This window comes from Anarhichas minor, unplaced genomic scaffold (genome assembly GCF_050575085.1).
Source record: "Anarhichas minor isolate MPS153535 unplaced genomic scaffold, ASM5057508v1 ptg000041l, whole genome shotgun sequence".
Classification (NCBI taxonomy): Eukaryota; Metazoa; Chordata; class Actinopteri; order Perciformes; family Anarhichadidae; genus Anarhichas; species Anarhichas minor.
The window spans coordinates 1,906,170-1,924,809 of record NW_027466487.1 but is presented as its reverse complement, the minus strand read 5'-3'; the positions used below and the strand labels follow the sequence as shown (position 1 = coordinate 1,924,809).

Genomic DNA, 18,640 nt, shown 5'->3' with positions numbered 1-18,640 from the left:
CACACTACAGTAACAATTACTGTTTGATCTCAATATCAAGGTTACTTGGTCTAATGTGGATTGGCCTTTTTCACAGAAGACATCTTACATGTCGCAGTAGGAAAAGCACAGATGTAAATAATACAGTAAATGATGGCTGAATTACATTTAGCTGCTTCAGTTTCAGGGTCTTGGTATTGTGCATGCTGGCTCACTGTAACTCTGCCATGAATTACTGGGACACTTGAAAATGGAAATGACAAGTCAAAATATCCTCTTGATGAGAGGTGTAGCAGGCGTTTGCATACAAAGCAGTTCGTGGTTATCCGTTTATCTTCAGCAGTTCCCTTGGTATGGCCAGATGTGCATCACTTTATGCTTCCAGTATGTCACTCTTTGTCACATTCCTCTTCTAATGACATCCACAAACTGATGAATCCACCACCGATCAAGCTTTGCCATAAATCCAGGTGTAAATCAGACATCATACACAACTTTCACACACAACAAACACAAACCTTCCTTAAATACCAATCACTTTTATAACAAGTAGCAACCAGGCCCTTTGCTGCACGTTCTCATAGTGCTGACTGGCAACTGGTATAGGAATAACCATAATAACTATGTTATTCGCCACTTTATTGTCTACTAAATTGTGATGCTGCAGTAATGCACTGTAGGTTAGTTGTCTTTCAGTATCAGAACATGGTGTACATGCCAAGAAAAACATGTCAGCTCAACGCATTTGCAACTAAAATATCGACAGGTAAATATGTTTTTACTGTGAGGGTTCTTACATACACACACACTGTAACATATATAGAGCGAGTACATGTAACAGTAATAGACTATGAGAGAGCGGTTTCTTCAGCATAGGCCACAGTCTCACAGCTGTTATGCAAAATGGTTTTGCATGCTCACTGTCTTAGTGATTAAATAATTTGATGGTTTAATCCCATGTGCCATATTCATTTTCTATCAAAATAAAGACATAAACACTACTAAACAGTTTAACGTTGACCTTACAGTAATTTATTGATGTGCTGTTGTGTTTAATTTATTACAAATATGCTCATGCCATATTCTAGTTTGTTGTTTTCATGCAGGCCATTTAAAAACAGGCAGCGGGCTGTAAACAATACACTAGCTATGAGTTACTAATGCAGGGTGAGTGTCCATCAGCAGTTTCAATGTATTTATCTCAGTAAGCACTTTGTTTTCTTAAAGGCATGGTCCTCATTAAACACACGAGTGATGTTAGAAGTTGCTGTAACAGATGTTTTTATCTGCTACCAGTATAGTTTTTATCGGATATTTCATTTAAACTGTTAATTAGAGACACATTTATTAATTATGGCTTGTATTTGGTGAATACACTGATTGCAGTCTGGTGCAGAATGACTTCACAGGCGCAGCGCATACAAAAAAATGAAAAACAAATAAGAAAATGTACAAATAAGTGAATCTTAATCAATGTCAGTTTATCTTACAATACAAAGGTCCAATGATTCGTTCCTGTAAAATTAGGAAAATGTCACTTATGCCCTGTTTGATCTGGACCTTGATTTACCTGTCTTCATGTGGTTTACAAAAGGTGGGATAGTGGGTGGCCATTTGGTCAGAGATTCAGAGCCTTCACAGAGCATTCCTTAAATATGGTGGATACTTGGTCACTTACATAACTCCCACGTAGTTACATCTCATTACTTCCAACAAACAGCCTATTCATATAGCGAGAGGTTCCTGTCCCCCAGAGTCCGCAGTGAATACCTGCAGTGTTATGCTATGTATTCCAGCTGAATCATAATTCTCAGACCGGGGCTTTATTCAATCAAAGTTGTGTCTAGGTGTTAATGTCCGGTATAAGTCAAGTGACATACAGTAGACACTGGAATTACTGTCATCAGCGATGCAAAAGCTACAAAATGCAGGCAATTTTTGTGTAACACTGAGTAACAAAGAAAAATGTCCCGGCATGTGCTGAATACAGTTTCAGAGCAAAACTGCAATTTCAGTATGTTAACTCACACAGAAGTTGCAGTCAAAGTTGTTAATTATTCAGATGTTAACCAAAAGAATCAATGAGTCACTGAGGCTAAATTGTAAAATCTACCAGCAAAATGTATAGAGACATTACAAAACATTACAAAAAAGAGAAAATAAGATATGGATCATAATTGATGCTCAAATCTGTAAAAATGCCACACTTTTTGGTCCAATACAAATATTTTCCATGGTGTTTGAGAGAGTGGGACCATTAGGCATGGAGGAAGGGGGAGGGGGGGAGGGGACTAAGTAGGAGCAGACTTTATCACTCTCCTCCTTTCTAGTGGTGGTCCTTTCTCTCACCTCTTTCCTCCCTGATCACATCCAGCTATTTGTGTGAGCTTTCCAGCCAGATGGAGGGAGCAACACACAGACAGAGATAAAGCCAAGAACGAAGTCATTACTCTGGTGAGTTCACTTTCCATTATGGTATCAGAGTGGTAACTCTTTGAATGAATGGACTCATGTCCTGCATCCTGCATTTTGGTGTCTGTTGATATTCTTTCACATCCTAATATAGTGGCTGATTTTTTTTCTCAGGGTTTTGAATAAGTACAATTGTGAGAAAAGGTAATGTTGTAAAATAATGTGATTTAGTTGCTAAAAAGAACAAAACAGTTACACTGTACTAGTTGCAGTGATTGGTGAACATGATATGTAATTTCCAGGGTGCACATATAATGTGGTATGGTTATACATACTATCATTTACCTTATTCATTTGATTTAGTTTTAATTATTTTATATTATATCAAAATAAATACTGCGCTAGTATGACAATTTATATTCTATAAGTAAAAAGTGTCTATTAATTCCGTTAATACTGCAGCTAATCATGCAGTTAATCCCTGAACTCCAATGCAACATTTGAAAATTGCCTTACTGTGTAGCAAAGCATCCTCAGTTTCTTTACATGCCGCGTGATTTATTGGATTTCTGCCGTTTTAAACCAAAGACTGGACATATTCAGTGGTATTATGAGTTGTGGGTGCAGAGGATTATGTAACCTTCTGGATAGTGAAAGACGTACAGTGTCCCACAGTTTTATACAGTGACGCTCTGTTGCCTCTCTAGTCCCTCTCAGCAATTCCCGCTCAAGTCACCTTATTCCTTCCTGTTCAGAATCAACTAATTTAGATTTTTACTTGGTTTGGCAAGCCATTGAATCAACTATTATGGCTGATTTGAACACTGCTGCAATTCTTCCAGCTATAATTGTTTTTTCTTCACTTTTAAAAGTGTCCCAGTAAACACAGTTTTAAATAAAAAGGTAATAAAATACTTTTCATGAATATTGTGTTCATTTTGATATTTCTGCTCAATAATAATTTTTACTTACTCTAATTGTTTCCAATGTCTTACACTGGTGCTCAGGGAAATTTGGATTAAGACAATTCAACATACAGGGTCATATAAAAGAAACAGGTATGTAGTCAGATGCAAAACCGCATCTTAGAAATATTTTGATATGCTTTTATGCATCAGTCCACGAATGCACAGTGAACCTTCTCAAATGTCAGATCACAGCATATAACTTTTAGAGAACCTGTATCCTAAGAATTAGACAAGACAACCTTCTACCTGACTGAAAGGTTACCGAAATAAGTTTCTCAAACTGAATTTAAAAAGTAAGTAATGCTGTTCCTTGCTTTAGCAATTACTGTCAGGTCACTTTTGAACAAGGCACAAAACCTGAAATTGCTCTCAGCATCTTAATAGCCAGGCGTTTGTAGAAGGGAGCATCAAAGTGTGAATAGGAGCTCTATTTGTGAAACTGGCTGAAAAAGAGCATGTATGCTCAGCAAAGCCTTTCTTTGAGGTAAAAAAAAAAGCTCTAAAATTATTTGGAATTAAATGTCATGCATCAAACTTGGTTACAAGTCAGCTCTGTTTTTTTTTCATTTCTAGGAGAAACCTGGCATAAAGTGGTCTTAGAAATATAGAGGAAGGAGTTCATAATTTCACAGTAACATACATACAGATCCACCACCATCTCTGGCTACAGCTGCTGGCTCAAAATGCTGTTTACTCTGGGACTTCTCCTCCTTCTCGCCCCATTTCCCTCCTTTCAATCCACAACCAATGAGAGGAGAAATGCCACAGGAAGTGACGCGACCAAACCCAATGCAGTTTTCACCCTGTTAAAACCAAAAACCACTTCTGCTCTTACCAAACAGACCATTCGCCCAACCCCAAAGCTAAGCACAGTCAATCAGACAGTTTTATCCACTCTGGCCACAGCAGCAGTAAAGGCTTCTACAGTCAGTGAAGTGAAAGCTACCAAAGACAAGCCTGCCCCCACTCGAGCTTCAAATGTTCAGTCAACATCCCCAAAGTCTGCTCCCACCAGTGGCGTTAAAACCGTCAAAAACAAGCCCACGGCCTCCTTCAATCAGACTGTTGTAGCTAAATCTCCCTCCACCAAAGACAAGCCTGCCCCTACAGTAGTTCAAACTGCTCCGTCAACTCCAGCGAAGGTCGCTACACCCGGTGGTTCTGCAGCCGACAAAGATAAGGTCACATCCTCTGCCAATCAGAGCGCTGTAATCAAAGCTCCCATCGCCACCACCACCAAAGAAAAGCCTGCCCCTGCACAGCCAATTAAGGTGGTCATCAGTAATGGCTGCGACTCCAGCAACACCAAGGAGCACGAGCTGAAGCTGAAGCCTGGCACTCCTCTGGTGATGATGCATAAGATCAGCTTGTTGCCTGGTGGATGCATTGGGGGATGTGAGGCCGAGATGTCTGCGCTGAAAGGACGTGTGGCACAACTGGAAAGAGAGATGTCCTCTTTGAAAGATAAATGTATAATTCCGTCATTTTCACCAGATTATTATATTTGGCACAACTCATTAGAGATGTGGATTTAGTCATTTTGTTTATTTTTGTTGCTGCCCAGGTCCATGTTCCGCAAATTGTCCAAATGACTGTAGTGGCAATGGGGAATGTGAGAAGGGGAAATGTATCTGCCAGCAGGGATTCATGGGTCTAGACTGCAGTAAGTGTGCACAAGGAGCTGAGTGTAATAAAAGTAAGTGGAAGTCTGCACAGTTATTTGGATGTGATAGCATTAGAGACACATATCTTTAAGGGAAAGGAAGGTATCCTTAAGTTGTACTTTGACTAATATCACATTCATACTTTGATTGTAACCTCTACTCTACAATTTCAGAAACAGCCAAAGGAAAGGTGACCCTGCAGGTGAACAAAGACAAGGAAAGCATGCAGGAGAAAACCAAAGTAGAGCAGACACTCTTCCAGAAGAGAGAGCAGAAGAAAGGGTCTGACGCCAAAGAGACTGACACCAAACCCAAAGTGTCTACTAATGCTAAAGCAGGTCTTGTTAAGACACAAGCAAAACAAGAAGCCTCTGTTAAGAAAATTACTACAAAAGACTCTTCAAGTGCCACGAAGACCAGTCGCCCAACTGTTGGTCAAGTTCTGTTGAAACATGAGGGAAGAAAGCAGGAGGAGGCTCGCAAAGGCAAAACAACAGTCACGACCTCTAAAAAGGTTCTCCAAAAACCTGACCTTAAGCTTGTTAAGGAAGGAACTGCCAGTAAAACACATCCTAGATCTGACCAACTAAGAGATGAACCTCAAACCAATGGAACCCAGAGTAATGTGAGGAAATCTAATGGCACGGCTAAAATCGAGACCATTCTGACCAAGGTTGAGGGAACAAACAAAACCAGAACAGGGAAGGAGACCTTGCAGCAGTCCACACTGACTGAAAAAAATGTTACTCAATCATCTGGAAATAAACGCAACAAGAAGGTAAAGGTAGACACTACAAATGTGCAATCTGTTGACAACAGAAACACTGAAACTAGCAAAATTGGAAAAGAGAAGTTGACACAGAGGAGTCAGTATCTGGTTAATTCAACCATTGCAGCAACGTCAGTCGAGACTCGAGTTCTGCAGAATAAAACAACCATCCATGGATCTGGGAGCGTGAGGAGGATGGGAGGATCTGGATTAGGTTCTGTAAAGGTTGTGAACATCTCCTCCTACAGCTTCACTGTCACGTGGACAGCACCACAAGGGATGTTCAAGAACTTCACGGTGATCAGAAGAGAGCCACGGATAGGGGGTGACGAAGATGACCAAGAGGAGTTTGAAGACGAAGCTCTTGAAGGAGGCAAGGGCTCCACAGTTAAGAACACAACTGAAATCCAGGTACAGAGTGAGAGCACCAACACAACCGGTAAAGCTGTTGGATCTAAAGGCAAAGCTGAAACAAAGAGGATCTCTATGGTGGTCCCTGGTAGCGTACGCTCTGTGGAGTTCAGTAACCTGAGGGCAAACACAGGCTATGTCCTGCATCTGTATGGCACTGCAGCTGAGAGGAGATCAAAGATCCATAGAGCAACTGCAATTACAGGTGACTCAAGTTGTACTACATTTTTCAGTAAAGCATATTTCCTCCACAACTACCAGGAACACAATCAGTAATGGGAGTAGTAAAATGTGAATAAAAATCTCTTTGATTTCTCTAACCAGGTCCTGAGCCAGCCACAGAGATGGTTTTCAGCAATGTAACAGAGTCTTCTATCACTGTTTCCTGGTCCAAACCAAAGGCGGCATTCTCTAGCTTCAGGGTCATGTTCACCAACATCGTCACAGGTTTGTTTAAGGCCTGCCTTTATACTGCAACTCAAGTCAAAATCCCCTTGCTTGTCGGTATGATATGTGTGATGTATTATCCTGCTAGGGGAGAGCCGCTTTGTGACAGTGGAGTCGCAGCAATCGTATGTGGTTCTGTCCAAGCTGTCTGCTGGATCCTCCTACATTATCACTATAACTACTACACAAGGCAGAGCCCAGAGTGACGCTCTCACATCCCTTATCACCACAGGTACACAGTTAGATAAGCTTACTACTGTCTACAGCTACTTGTTTCCTCTTAATGTGTGAAATCTGCAAGAAACACACAATGGATTTTGTCTTGACTGCAGTGCCCGCTCCTCCAACACATCTGCAAGTTGTCAATGTGACAGATACCAGAGCTGTGCTGCAATGGACAGCCAGTCTGGGGAAAGTAGACCGGTTCATCATCAGCTATGAGTCCTCCAAGAGTGAGTGTGGCAATATCCCCCTAATAGCTAATGACAAAGCATTAATGACTGTGCTACGCTACGTTATTAATTCTCCTTCTTGCCACAGCTCCTAATGTGACAGTGACTGTGATGCTGTCTGGAAACTCAGTGGAGCACCAGCTGAAAGGCCTGCAGAGAGGCACCCTGTACACAGTCAAAGTCCTGAGCCAGAAGGACAGTCTGCAGAGCATGGTCATCTCAACTACATTCACAACAGCTCATGGTGAGTAAAGATGGCAGTAAAATATAGAGCTTGTGCGTAAACTGTGTGAACTCAATACATTTTTGTGTCCCTCAGTGGTTAAAGCCAGTGAGGTGGGTGCCCGCTCTGCTGTGATAGCATGGAGAACTTCCACTGTTGTTTATTACAGCTACAGACTGATCTACCAGGTGGCAGGAGAGGAGACAAAGGTGATTCATATCCCCTCATCACTATCACATGCAGTACGAAGAAAGTCCTGACATTTACAGAATAGCCTAAATGTGTATGCTTTCTGTGTATACATTAGGAGGTGATCCTGGACCAGTCCATCACAGAGTATAAGTTGACAGGGCTGTTGCCAATGTCACGATATATTGTTCTGGTACAAGGCGAGAGAGATGGACAATACACATCTGTTGTCACCACAGAATTCCTTACAGGTGTTGTATATCATGTAATGCAATACTTGCTCATTAAGCTGTCCTACCAATACTTTTATCACAACAAAGATATTCTTTTGTTTTCTGTTTTTTTTATCCCTTAGGCAAAGCGCGTTTCCCTTTCCCCACTGAGTGTTCTCAGGAGCTGCTGAATGGAGCTCTGCAGTCAGGTGAGGTGGATATCTACCCGCTAGGAAAAGAGGGACAAGCAGTCAGAGTCTACTGTGACATGGAGACTGATGGAGGCGGCTGGACGGTGAGAGAAACTGCTGTTATTTATAAACTCTGCACAGAGAAAATGGCAGTATTATGTTAGATAATGGACAACAATCTGATGTGTGTTTGTAGGTGTTCCAGAGGAGGATGAACGGGAAGACAGATTTCTACAGAACATGGAGTGAATACAGTGCCGGCTTTGGAAACCTCAGCGAAGACTTCTGGCTCGGTACGGTTGAAGCAAGTTCTTATAACCATCACAACTGCATAAAATATATATTTTCAATAAATTGGCCTCATCTGTTCACTTTAAACTTCTGTCACTATTAGGAAACGAGCTCCTTCACAACCTGACCAGTGTCGGCCCTGTGAGTCTGAGGGTGGATATGCGATCTGGAAATGACACCGTATACGCTCACTACTCAAACTTCTCCGTGGATTCAGTGGAGAGGCACTACAGTCTTGCAGTGTCTGGCTACACTGGAACTGCAGGTGAAATCCTTACTGGAAATGTGCAGTTTATACCATATTACGGCAAGTGTCTGACAATTTATACATCAATGTCACTATTTCTCTGTCAGGTGACTCTATGAGGTACCATAATGGACGCCCATTCTCAGCCCGGGACAAGGACTCTGATCCTCTGGGGATCCATTGTGCCAGGGCCTACATGGGAGGCTGGTGGTACAAGAACTGCTACAAGGCCAACCTCAATGGCCTTTATGGCATCCACAGTAATAATCAGGTACAATTCACCTCTCTGGGACATAGAATAATGAACTTTTAACACTTTTATCTTCTATGATACAGCACACTAACCAAATAGCATCACTTCTCTGTCTCTGTTTTGAATCAGGGAGTAGTCTGGATAGACTGGAAAGGTAAAGACTCCTCCATTTCCTTCGTTGAGATGAAGTTCAGACCGTCCAGGTTCTCTCCTGCAACTCATGGCTAAGATTACATCAGTCGTCATTCAATTATAACAGATAATTAAAGCTCCAGAAATCCAGAAGACAGTGAATCTCACAGTTGATGCATCACTGTTGGTCACTTTCCAACTGAAATTGCATGTACAGTGGGTTCAATAGCTATAACAACAGCTACCAGTACATTTGATTCAATGAGCAACATTTTTTTTTCTAATCTGTATTTTTCTGGAAATATACCAAAGGAGTGGAGAAATGTTTTTTGCAACTTTTTGTATCTTGTTCTACTATTCTGCCGGACCCGTCCATTTCAACACAGTTTTGTATTGACCTTGTATTGACCTTTTTGTGCACCACCATGGTATGCCACCCCACTACTGTCATTGAATATGCACTGTCTCTCTCCATTGGAATAAATGTGGCTGATGTGGGTCTGAAGTGTCGATTTTTTGATTTTGTTACAGTGAATTAAAACACCCAAATCCTTTGATGAAAAACAGTTTCTTCATTCCCTGTACTATAAAGAAATGCCATGACTGACTGTTCTGTCAACTGTGAAATGTTATCATGCCCTTCAGCGAGTCCTGGCCATGTGTATGTGTTGCATTTATCTTATTATCAGATATGTTGACCGACAAAATGTTTAGACATCCTTGATTTTAGTGAAAACAACATTGTATCAAGCCGACGAGCTCAGAGGCAGATGAGGAGACTATAAAAGGGGCAAAGCAGGGTGCTGACCACCTTTCTGAAAGGGGACACCAGCGAGAAGACACAAAATGCCAATAGAAATATCATTTATCACTGTGGGAGCTGTGCTCCTAGTTGTGGTGCTGTTGATGGTACTGATTTGTATTTCTGGTCAGAGAGACAAATCTGTACAGAAAGACCACAAGGGAAGTAAGTCTACAGGTAATTATCTATTTATTGTCTGTATATTTAAACATGCTGATTGTACAATCAAGTGTTTTGATTTCTTGAAAATACAATGATTAATGAATGGGGCATTTTCTTAACACATGGGAAACTAGTACACCACTGAACTTGATTACTTGATCTAATGGATTTATATGATAATTGTTTATTCTCTCGCTGTTTTACCTTTGTGTTTCTTAACTCCTTCATCCAGTAGTTGAATCTGGACTGCTGCAGTATCTCTGTCAGTTCCTGCCCCGCTCCTCGTCTCCTTGCCTCCCGGGTCCCCCCAGCCTCTTCCTTATAGGCAATATGATGGAGCTGACGCATGAGCATCTGCCAATCCACCTGACCAATCTGGCACAGCGGTACGGAAACATCTACCGCCTGAAATGTGGAAACACAAGTAATCATCCCATTTCAGAATTATGGATTACATGATATCAAATACTGACTTAAAGACTCAGCTTTTAAAAAAACAATCTTGTTGTTTTTTCAGCCATGGTGGTACTTAATAGTGGTGAAGTCATAAGAGAAGCACTGGTGAAAAAATGGTCAGATTTTGCTGGGAGACCAATTTCATACACAGGTACACAACTCAAACTTATTTTGCAGCAATAGTATGCATAATGTGTATGTCCTTATTACCTGTACTGACTTGCATCAGGTGACATTGTGTCTGGGGGAGGGCACACCATCTCTTTGGGGGACTATAATGAGGAGTGGAGGGCACATCGTCGCCTCGTCCACAGTGCTTTGCAGCGTTGCTGTCAGCAATCACTGCATGATGTGATCGAGAGACAGGCACTGCATCTGAGAGAGGTACAGAACACAGGAGGAACAAAATGAACACCAGGGAATTATATCGTGCCCTATTTTCTTTTTTTTTTTTAAAGGGCTGTAATTTGCTTGCAGAGATCCAAACCAAATGTTGGAGACTTTCCACAGTGGTCACATCAAAAGATAAAGCTTGGTTTGTTCACTGTTTAGGTTTTGATGGACTATCAAGGCAGTGCTGTAGACCTCTCGGAGGATTTCACAGTGGCAGCCAGTAATGTCATCACCACTTTGGCTTTTGGAAAAGAAGTGAGTATCTCTCAGTGTCAAAGATGGATTTCAAAATATACTTCTCGTTAATCGACAGCTGTGCCTGGTTGCTGTTTATCTTGGGGACTGGCTAAGGTCGCTGTTCATGTTGCTCTTCTTAGAAGCTTGCGTTAACTTGTGTAATCGTAATGTACTATTCTGTTACTGGACAGTGCATTTCTTTGATATGTTATGTTACAATATAAATCTCTGTGTTTTCTAGTATGAGAAGAGTTCTTCGGAGCTACAGCAGCTGCACAGCTGTCTGAATGAGATTGTTGCTCTGTGGGGCTCGTCCTGGATTTCTGCTCTGGACTCCTTCCCACTGCTCAGAGTCAGCTAATGTTCACTGTCTTGACTATAGATCACAGCAAAGACTAGCAAACATCTTCTGAATGAGATTTTACACATTGTCATTTGTTTTCTCAAAGAAACTACCCAATCCAGTATTTGCCCGTCTCCTGAAAGAGGTGGCCAAGAGAGATGCAATTATAAGACAACATCTCGATAATTGCAAGGTTGGTGAAAACAAATGCCAAAGAATGAAGAAGTTTAATTCTGCTAAATTGTTGTGGTCACAGATAAACAAAAAGCATGTCTCGGTGTGGCTTAGTGATCAGAACAATTCAGACATCAGGATCATACTACTGAAGTCTATATATATATATATATATATATATATATATATATATATATATAAATATAATTAGTTTTTGTCTGCTTGCATATGTTACTATAGAGTGAAAGAGAAAGGAAATAAATTCACATCATAGATGCCTTAAAAATCCAAGTTAATCGTCTTTGTGTATGTATCCAGAAAAGTGCATGAATTTGTAAGATATCATATACAACCCGTTGTATGTGTATACGTGGATCCCAGCTGCATAAATTCCATTTCCTGCTATGCTGATTTTAATCAGCTGTTGCTTTGTTGTCTGTGCAGTCACAAGACAAGAAAAATGACGACACAATTATAGGATCCCTCGTCCAGGGCCTTGACAAACTTCACCACACAGATCCCAGAGTGGTAAGTACATAGAACAGAGAAAACCAGGGGAGATCAATTCTGAAATGTATTGGGAGTAAATCTAATGTCATTCAAGACTAATACTGTAAGTAGCAGCACTTCTGTACTAAATTATGTGTTTTCATGTTTCCAGCGCCTGACAGATGTTCATGTTCATATGGCCACTGTGGACCTTCTCATCGGGGGAACAGAGACCACTGCAGCCGGGCTGAACTGGACTGTGGCCTTCCTCCTCCACAGACCAGAGGCAGGGCACGTCATTTACCATAAAACAACATATTTACAAACCCTGATGTTTATCTCAGTGTCTCTCCCCTCTTTTACTTTAATCTTCAGGTGCAGGCCAAAGTGTATGGCGAGTTGTGCACAGTACTCGAGGGACGATACCCCAAGTACAGTGACAGACACAGACTCCCCGTCCTGTGCTCTCTGATCAACGAGGTGCTCAGACTCAGGCCGGTTGCCCCGTTGGCGGTGCCACACAGAGCCATTCGAGACAGCAGGTCAGCTGAATGGCAAAATGAAGTTAAAATGAAAGAATTAGAAGATAATTGGCTAACTACCACTTGTCTATAAGATCAGATATGGTTAAGCAGGCATTGGTACTGGTTGGTGCAGTACAGACGAGTTTACTAATCTTGTAACACAGACCTACGTTCCTCCAATATTTCACTCATCATGTTTACTCCTTGGTCCAACACCAAGACTGAAAGCATGGTGAACATGTACAGAAATAATTATAAAACGCCTGCATAAAATATATTATGCAAAAAAGCAATTATGTCTAGACTGGGAAAGAAATCAAGTAAACAGCATGGGATCCAGGCTGAACTGTTGCTCCACATAATGAACCTCTGCTTTAAAAAATGCTTGCTTCCTGCAAACCAGCAACATCATGAATAAATAAATAAACTAGACAGCACCAAATGGGTCTAAATTTGTTGTATAACGTTTATGTCTATAAAGTATGCTATATTGATATATTCATGTTGGTATCAGTCAGCAGGTGCACACAAACTTTGCATTATGGAAAATGTATAACCACCATTCATGTTTAGTATTGCAGGTTACTTCATCCCTAAGAACACAGTCATCATTCCTAATCTTTTTGGAGCACACCATGATCCTGCAGTTTGGTCTGACCCATACAGCTTCAAACCAGGTACTGCTCTAACGGTGAGGTGAAGTGCATTCCTTTTCACTTGCTCAGCAGATCTCAAATAAAGCAGCTCCTCTCTGGCTTTCAGAGCGCTTTCTGGAGGGAGGAGGAAACTCCGCCCGAGCCCTGATCCCTTTCGGAGGGGGTGCTCGGCTCTGCCTGGGAGAGTCTGTCGCCAAAATGGAGCTCTTTCTGTTCACTGCCTACTTGCTGAGAGATTTCCACTTCATCCCTCCTGAGAGCGGGGCCTCTCTGCCCGACCTGAGAGGAGTTGCTAGTGTTGTACTCAAGGTCAAGTCCTACACAGTTACAGCACGTCCGAGGCCTCTGACTAATACCTGAACTATAGTGTACTGCTTACTTGTTGCTTAAACGCTGTGCATTTGTGTGCAAATAAATGATTTTTTTGTCTTACTTTTACATGTAAACATAATTACAGAACATCCATGTGTATGTTTCTCATCAATAATTTCCATTTGCCGGAAATATTAGATATCCAGATGAAATAGTCTGTTAATTGGTTCTTAAAACTTAATTTATACAATTATCTAGTTTTCTATAAATAACATGTAACCCGGGCCAGATATATATCGTTTTTTGTTTCACCTCTTGAATAAAGACAAAGCAAATTGCATTAAAGTTGAAAATAATGAGCCTCAACATCACCTGTAGAGTGGAACATTACAAGGATGTACTGAACAGTCTTCAGTACATCCTGCGGTTTGTACAAGTTACCGGACACTGAAACTGGTCAATTCTACACTCGTAATTCTACAGGACAAATATACAGTCTGACAGCACCACCCAGTGGATTAATGCTGAATATGCTACAGAAAGTGAAATGAATGGTTTGCTTTATATCGTTACGACTCTGTCTTATATCTCTCACACAAGCAGCAGCTGGACTTCAGTTATTTGGTAATTATATAAAAAAAAGTTATCTTGTTAATCTGTTGTATTTAATAACACTAAGATCACTGACTTTATTTCCAAAATGTTGAGGTACACCTACATGTAAAAGATTCAAATTTCCAACTTCAAAATTAATCAAACAAAATGTTAACAACAATAAATAAAACAAAAAACTAATTCAAGATAAACTTTAACTAAAATTTTAAAATAATGCATGAATGTCCGATGTGGTTCTGAATGAGGTTGGAAAGAGTACTAGAATAGTATACTCAAGTAAGAGTCAATTACTTTGGTAAAAATGTACTTAAAGTTAGCTAAAAGTAAAAAAGTAGGTCTGTTAAAATGCAGGCCTACTCTCAGTAAACATCACTGTGCTACACTTTAAAAGGGGAAAGAGGAGGAGGTGCATGATAGAACGTTACTTTGCGTAGCGACGTTGGAGCTCTCCTCTGTAGAGAGTTGATTTTATTAATAGTATCTTTTTGTTTTTCTTTTCAATTGGCATATTGTCTTTGTTACACACATGACAACAAAGCATATTGAACTGAATAGATTTGAATTACAACAGTCAATGTGTTTGTTTTTGTACTCACCTGTCTGAACGCAAGTCTTGTGTACCACAAAGTCTGTGAGTCCTAAAAAGTCCTAAATCTGCTCCAGCCAGGGACAACTACTCAGCTCGTTCATCCTCAGAGCAGAAATATAACCAGTCCGCCCAGTCCAGCTTCTTTGTCCCACTATAACCAGTCGACTCGGTCTCTCTGGTCCCACCGAACGAAGAAGGTCATTAGTGAACGCAGAGTTCAAGTCACTGCGTGACTGAGAATCCACCGTGAACATTTTAGCATGTTTGCATATTAGCCACACCGAGCATGCAGAGTGTTTGATTTGGGACAGAGTGCTCGCAGGATGGTGCATTAAGGTAGCTGCAACCTATTTACCTTTTCTTTTTTTCTTTTACTGAAAACAGTACACGTGCATACAAATACTTTGTTACAGTAACACGAGTAAATGTAACTTGTTATTCTCACTCTTAGTTACGAACATGTTGAGTTCATGATGGAGGGCCACCAACTTCTAATTTGACAGAACGAGCTCATGACTTGGAAAATGAAATGTCTAAGATGAAATTCTCTTCTGCAACAGATCATTTGGGGATGTTTGCCTTACTAGGAGAGGATATTACTTTGCCATGTGACATACCCTCTATCGAATCCTGCTCCTCTGTCAACTGGAACATGGCTGAAGAGTTTCAGTCCATCGCTGAGGTGGTGAAGGCTGGAAAGGTGACAGCTCCGAGTCCGAACGCCCTCAGGCTTGGCCTGCTAAAGGACTGCTCTCTGAAGATTAATCACCTGGAGCTCAATGATGCACGACTTTACTCTTGTGACAGTGGCACGCTCAATTCAAGCGCTTCAGATTCTTGAAGGTAAATGACTCCAACCATCCTTGAACAATGTAAAGTCAATATCACAGTGTCACGTGACATTTCTTCTTCTCATTCAACTGTTACTGAGCGCTCCACTCCTGCGGTAGGCACAATAGAGCTTCACTGCTTCCTCAACATGTATAAAGGACTCGCCCCTTGTAACAACAAAGGGATACATATCACGTGGAGGACAGGAGACAATACACCTTTAAATGGGAAAAGATTTAACTTTGACAATCCCTCTGAATGCTTCTCTAAACTGATCATCACTAAAAAGCTGACGGATCATCACAGAAAATGGAAATGCCAGCTGACTCAGAATGACACAGTGAAAGCTACCATCAGTTACACGACAACAATAAAAGGTACTAAACTCCACTTCAGCGCACTCCAAATGAACAATGTGGTTTAACGTGTCCAAACTGTAACCAGTGCGCCCTTTCCCTCAGATGGCATAGAGGAAGTGTTTGCAGCAGTGGGTGAGTCAGTGTCACTCTCTTGTAGCGACACTTCCTCTCGTGGTGCGAGTGTCAGAGGGAAGTGGTCTGTGGGGGAAAGGACACTGACAGATGATATGTCACCCTACAAAGGCCAAACATGGAAATTTCATGTCAATGAAGATTCATCGCTGGTCATTAGCAAAGTGAGTGCTCTGCAGGCTGGGGACTATCAATGTTCAGACTCCACTGATCAGCAAAAGGTGCTTAACAAAATCAGGCTGCACACCCTCGATGGTGAGTGTTAACACTTTAAATGCCAGAGCGGAGCATGAATTGTCCTCGATCTACTTTGTGTCACTGCTATTATAAAACATTTCCTCTCACGTTTGTCTTTACAGCTCAGAGCGTGGGCCAGGTGGAGATAATCTCACTTTGACTTGTGTGCTTACCTGCACTAAAGAATGTGGAAAAGACAGCAATTTGACTTGGTCCAGAGGTAGCCAAAATACCTGGCAGAGCCGCTTAATGAATGTCAATAACTCTCTGATAAACAGGCTGTTTCTCCCAGTTTTGTCAACGACATCAGATGAATTCATTTGCTTTGTGCATAGAGAGAGTGATGAGATGGCATCAAAGAAGTGGCACACTGTTCACCGTAAGTATGCATAATGCTAGTGTTGCCTTTTCTCCTAAATAAAACCAAAATGTTTAATGTTTCTGAGTAAACAGAGAGCAAATTATTACTATTTAATGTCAGCAGCTCTGCAAACACCTGCGTGGGTAGCCCTTCCGCTAGCTCTCCTGATATGTATAACCGCTGGAGGATCCTACATGTACACCAAGAGGAAGCAGCACAAGGATGCAGGTAGTGAATGTGGTTTAGGAGACATACAACCTACTGTACAACTATGAGAATAATCTGGGAGCCTCAATGAGAATGAAATAATGCACGAATGGCTGATGTTTTCTTTCCTCTCTGTTTGCAGGAAGTGAACAGTCAAGTATTGGAATGGTAAGAGACAAAACATAATTGTGCTGAACATAATTTTTCATAGCTTTTGTCGAGCATATATTTCCCAATGTAATAACTCCAGTATTCCTCTTCACAGACTCATGTTTACGAGGTCATCCAGGATGCAAATCAAGAGGAATTACAACGGCACAGACAACCCAAAAGAGGAGCTGTCGCCACCACTGACAGTTTCTATGATTTATTACAGGCTGTGAACTAAATAAAAGCGTCTTTTAACTTTGATTTCAACCATCTATACACTACAAATGCCTTTTTTTAAATGGTTATCAGTGTTTATGACTCCTTCCTCGTGATCATTCATCGTCCTATAGCTATTTATTCACATTGGAAAGAAATAGAAAGATTACATTGTAAACACGTCTCCATTTAAAAAAATAATAATACTGTTGATTAGATGTTGATGAACAAACATGGCAATAAGGAAGACTCTTTTCAGCAGTCTAAAAACAGGTTAGCATTCTCTATGTTGATCCATCTAAATCTCAGTTACTCTTTTAAGGTAAACACATTGCAGGTGAGTTAATGTTACATGTTTTACAAGATTAGACACTAAGGACTTTGATTTTACGAGGAAAATCTTCTTCTTTGTCTTCAGCAGACTGATGTTACTGATACCGGACTGCAATGATGGAGAGGAATTTGTTATTTGGCTATTTTGACATGATGTAAATTAAAGTATGACTTGATAATAGTAGTTGTGATTTGATGATAGTAGTACTACTTACAAGTACACAGGCCTTCATCCTGGGATTGTTGGTAGAGACAGTTGTTTGTAAGATCTGTGAGATGAAGTTGAAACGTTATCAGTGAAGTGGTACAGAAAGGTCACAGGGAGCTGGACTAAAACAGGTAGTGAGAGAGTAACATGGTGCTCACCCTCTGAAGGTGTCAGATCCACAATCTCATAAACATCCGTAAGAGCACCTTAACAACAAGAGCACACAAAGTTATTCTAATATGCCACGACACTGCATTGCTCATCAAGATTAATGAAGATCAAACCTGGTGTGTGCCTCTGGGTTTGCTGTGTAACTCTCCGGGTGTTCCGCCTGCGGTAAATGAATAGTCCTATCAGTGCAGCCATTATGGCAATCCCAACAATGACTGAAGCCACAAGAACAGCAATAAATGCTCCGCTGCTCCCCTCCATCTTGGTTTCCAGAATAATCTCACTGGTTGTTAATCCTGGGCAAGACAGGAAGCAAATCTAAGCATTTACAACATCACGTTTAACAGGAGAATACTGACACAGTTGGATTAAGTTGTATAATATTGTAGTTTTTGCTGCAATACCTGGAACTGTGGTCACAGTGACATTTTCCACTTTACAAAGGAAATAGAAAAGGTACATTATTAGGAGTTATGCATATTGTCTTTAGTTGTCAGTGATGATACAAGATAGTTTAAAATCTTACCTTGGACACGCAGGTAAATTTCAAAGCAGCGCTGAGTTTGTCCAAGCACGTGCTTACAGGTATACCAACCACTGTCACTGTCATGCACAGACTGGATAGCTAACGACGTCCCATTTATTTCAACCCTTTCAGAGTCAAGAGATTTAGGGTTACCTCCTTTCAGCATTGCCCAGGAGATATGTTGGGGTCCTTGTTGTCCTGGTGTTACGTTCACTGGGCAGTTCAGGTTAACGGGTGCGCCGGGAGATGCTTTCACTGCTTGAAGGATTTTGCAGTCTGAAAAAGGTGAGATCTCTGTCATACAGGAGTGGGATTTA

At 41.0% G+C, this 18,640-nt stretch overlaps 2 protein-coding genes across 2 annotated transcripts; both read left to right on the top strand.

The window, feature by feature from the left end:
- Window positions 1–4,708: 4,708 nt before the first annotated feature.
- Window positions 4,709–8,936, top strand: tnxba (tenascin XBa). Its single transcript, XM_076109669.1, has 14 exons — window positions 4,709–4,829; window positions 4,924–5,085; window positions 5,203–6,408; window positions 6,528–6,650; window positions 6,739–6,882; window positions 6,983–7,102; window positions 7,191–7,346; window positions 7,422–7,534; window positions 7,633–7,765; window positions 7,870–8,021; window positions 8,114–8,210; window positions 8,312–8,473; window positions 8,563–8,726; window positions 8,838–8,936. The coding sequence occupies exons 1-14, from the start codon at window positions 4,709–4,711 to the stop codon at window positions 8,934–8,936; spliced, it is 2,952 nt and encodes a 983-aa protein (XP_075965784.1).
- Window positions 8,937–9,686: 750 nt separating this feature from the next.
- Window positions 9,687–13,436, top strand: cyp21a2 (cytochrome P450, family 21, subfamily A, polypeptide 2). Its single transcript, XM_076109668.1, has 12 exons — window positions 9,687–9,819; window positions 10,037–10,228; window positions 10,322–10,411; window positions 10,490–10,644; window positions 10,813–10,908; window positions 11,132–11,242; window positions 11,340–11,426; window positions 11,852–11,935; window positions 12,069–12,182; window positions 12,272–12,438; window positions 12,994–13,097; window positions 13,183–13,436. Exons 1-12 carry the CDS (start codon window positions 9,687–9,689, stop codon window positions 13,434–13,436), a joined length of 1,587 nt encoding a protein of 528 aa, XP_075965783.1.
- The last annotated feature ends 5,204 nt before the right edge of the window (window positions 13,437–18,640 follow it).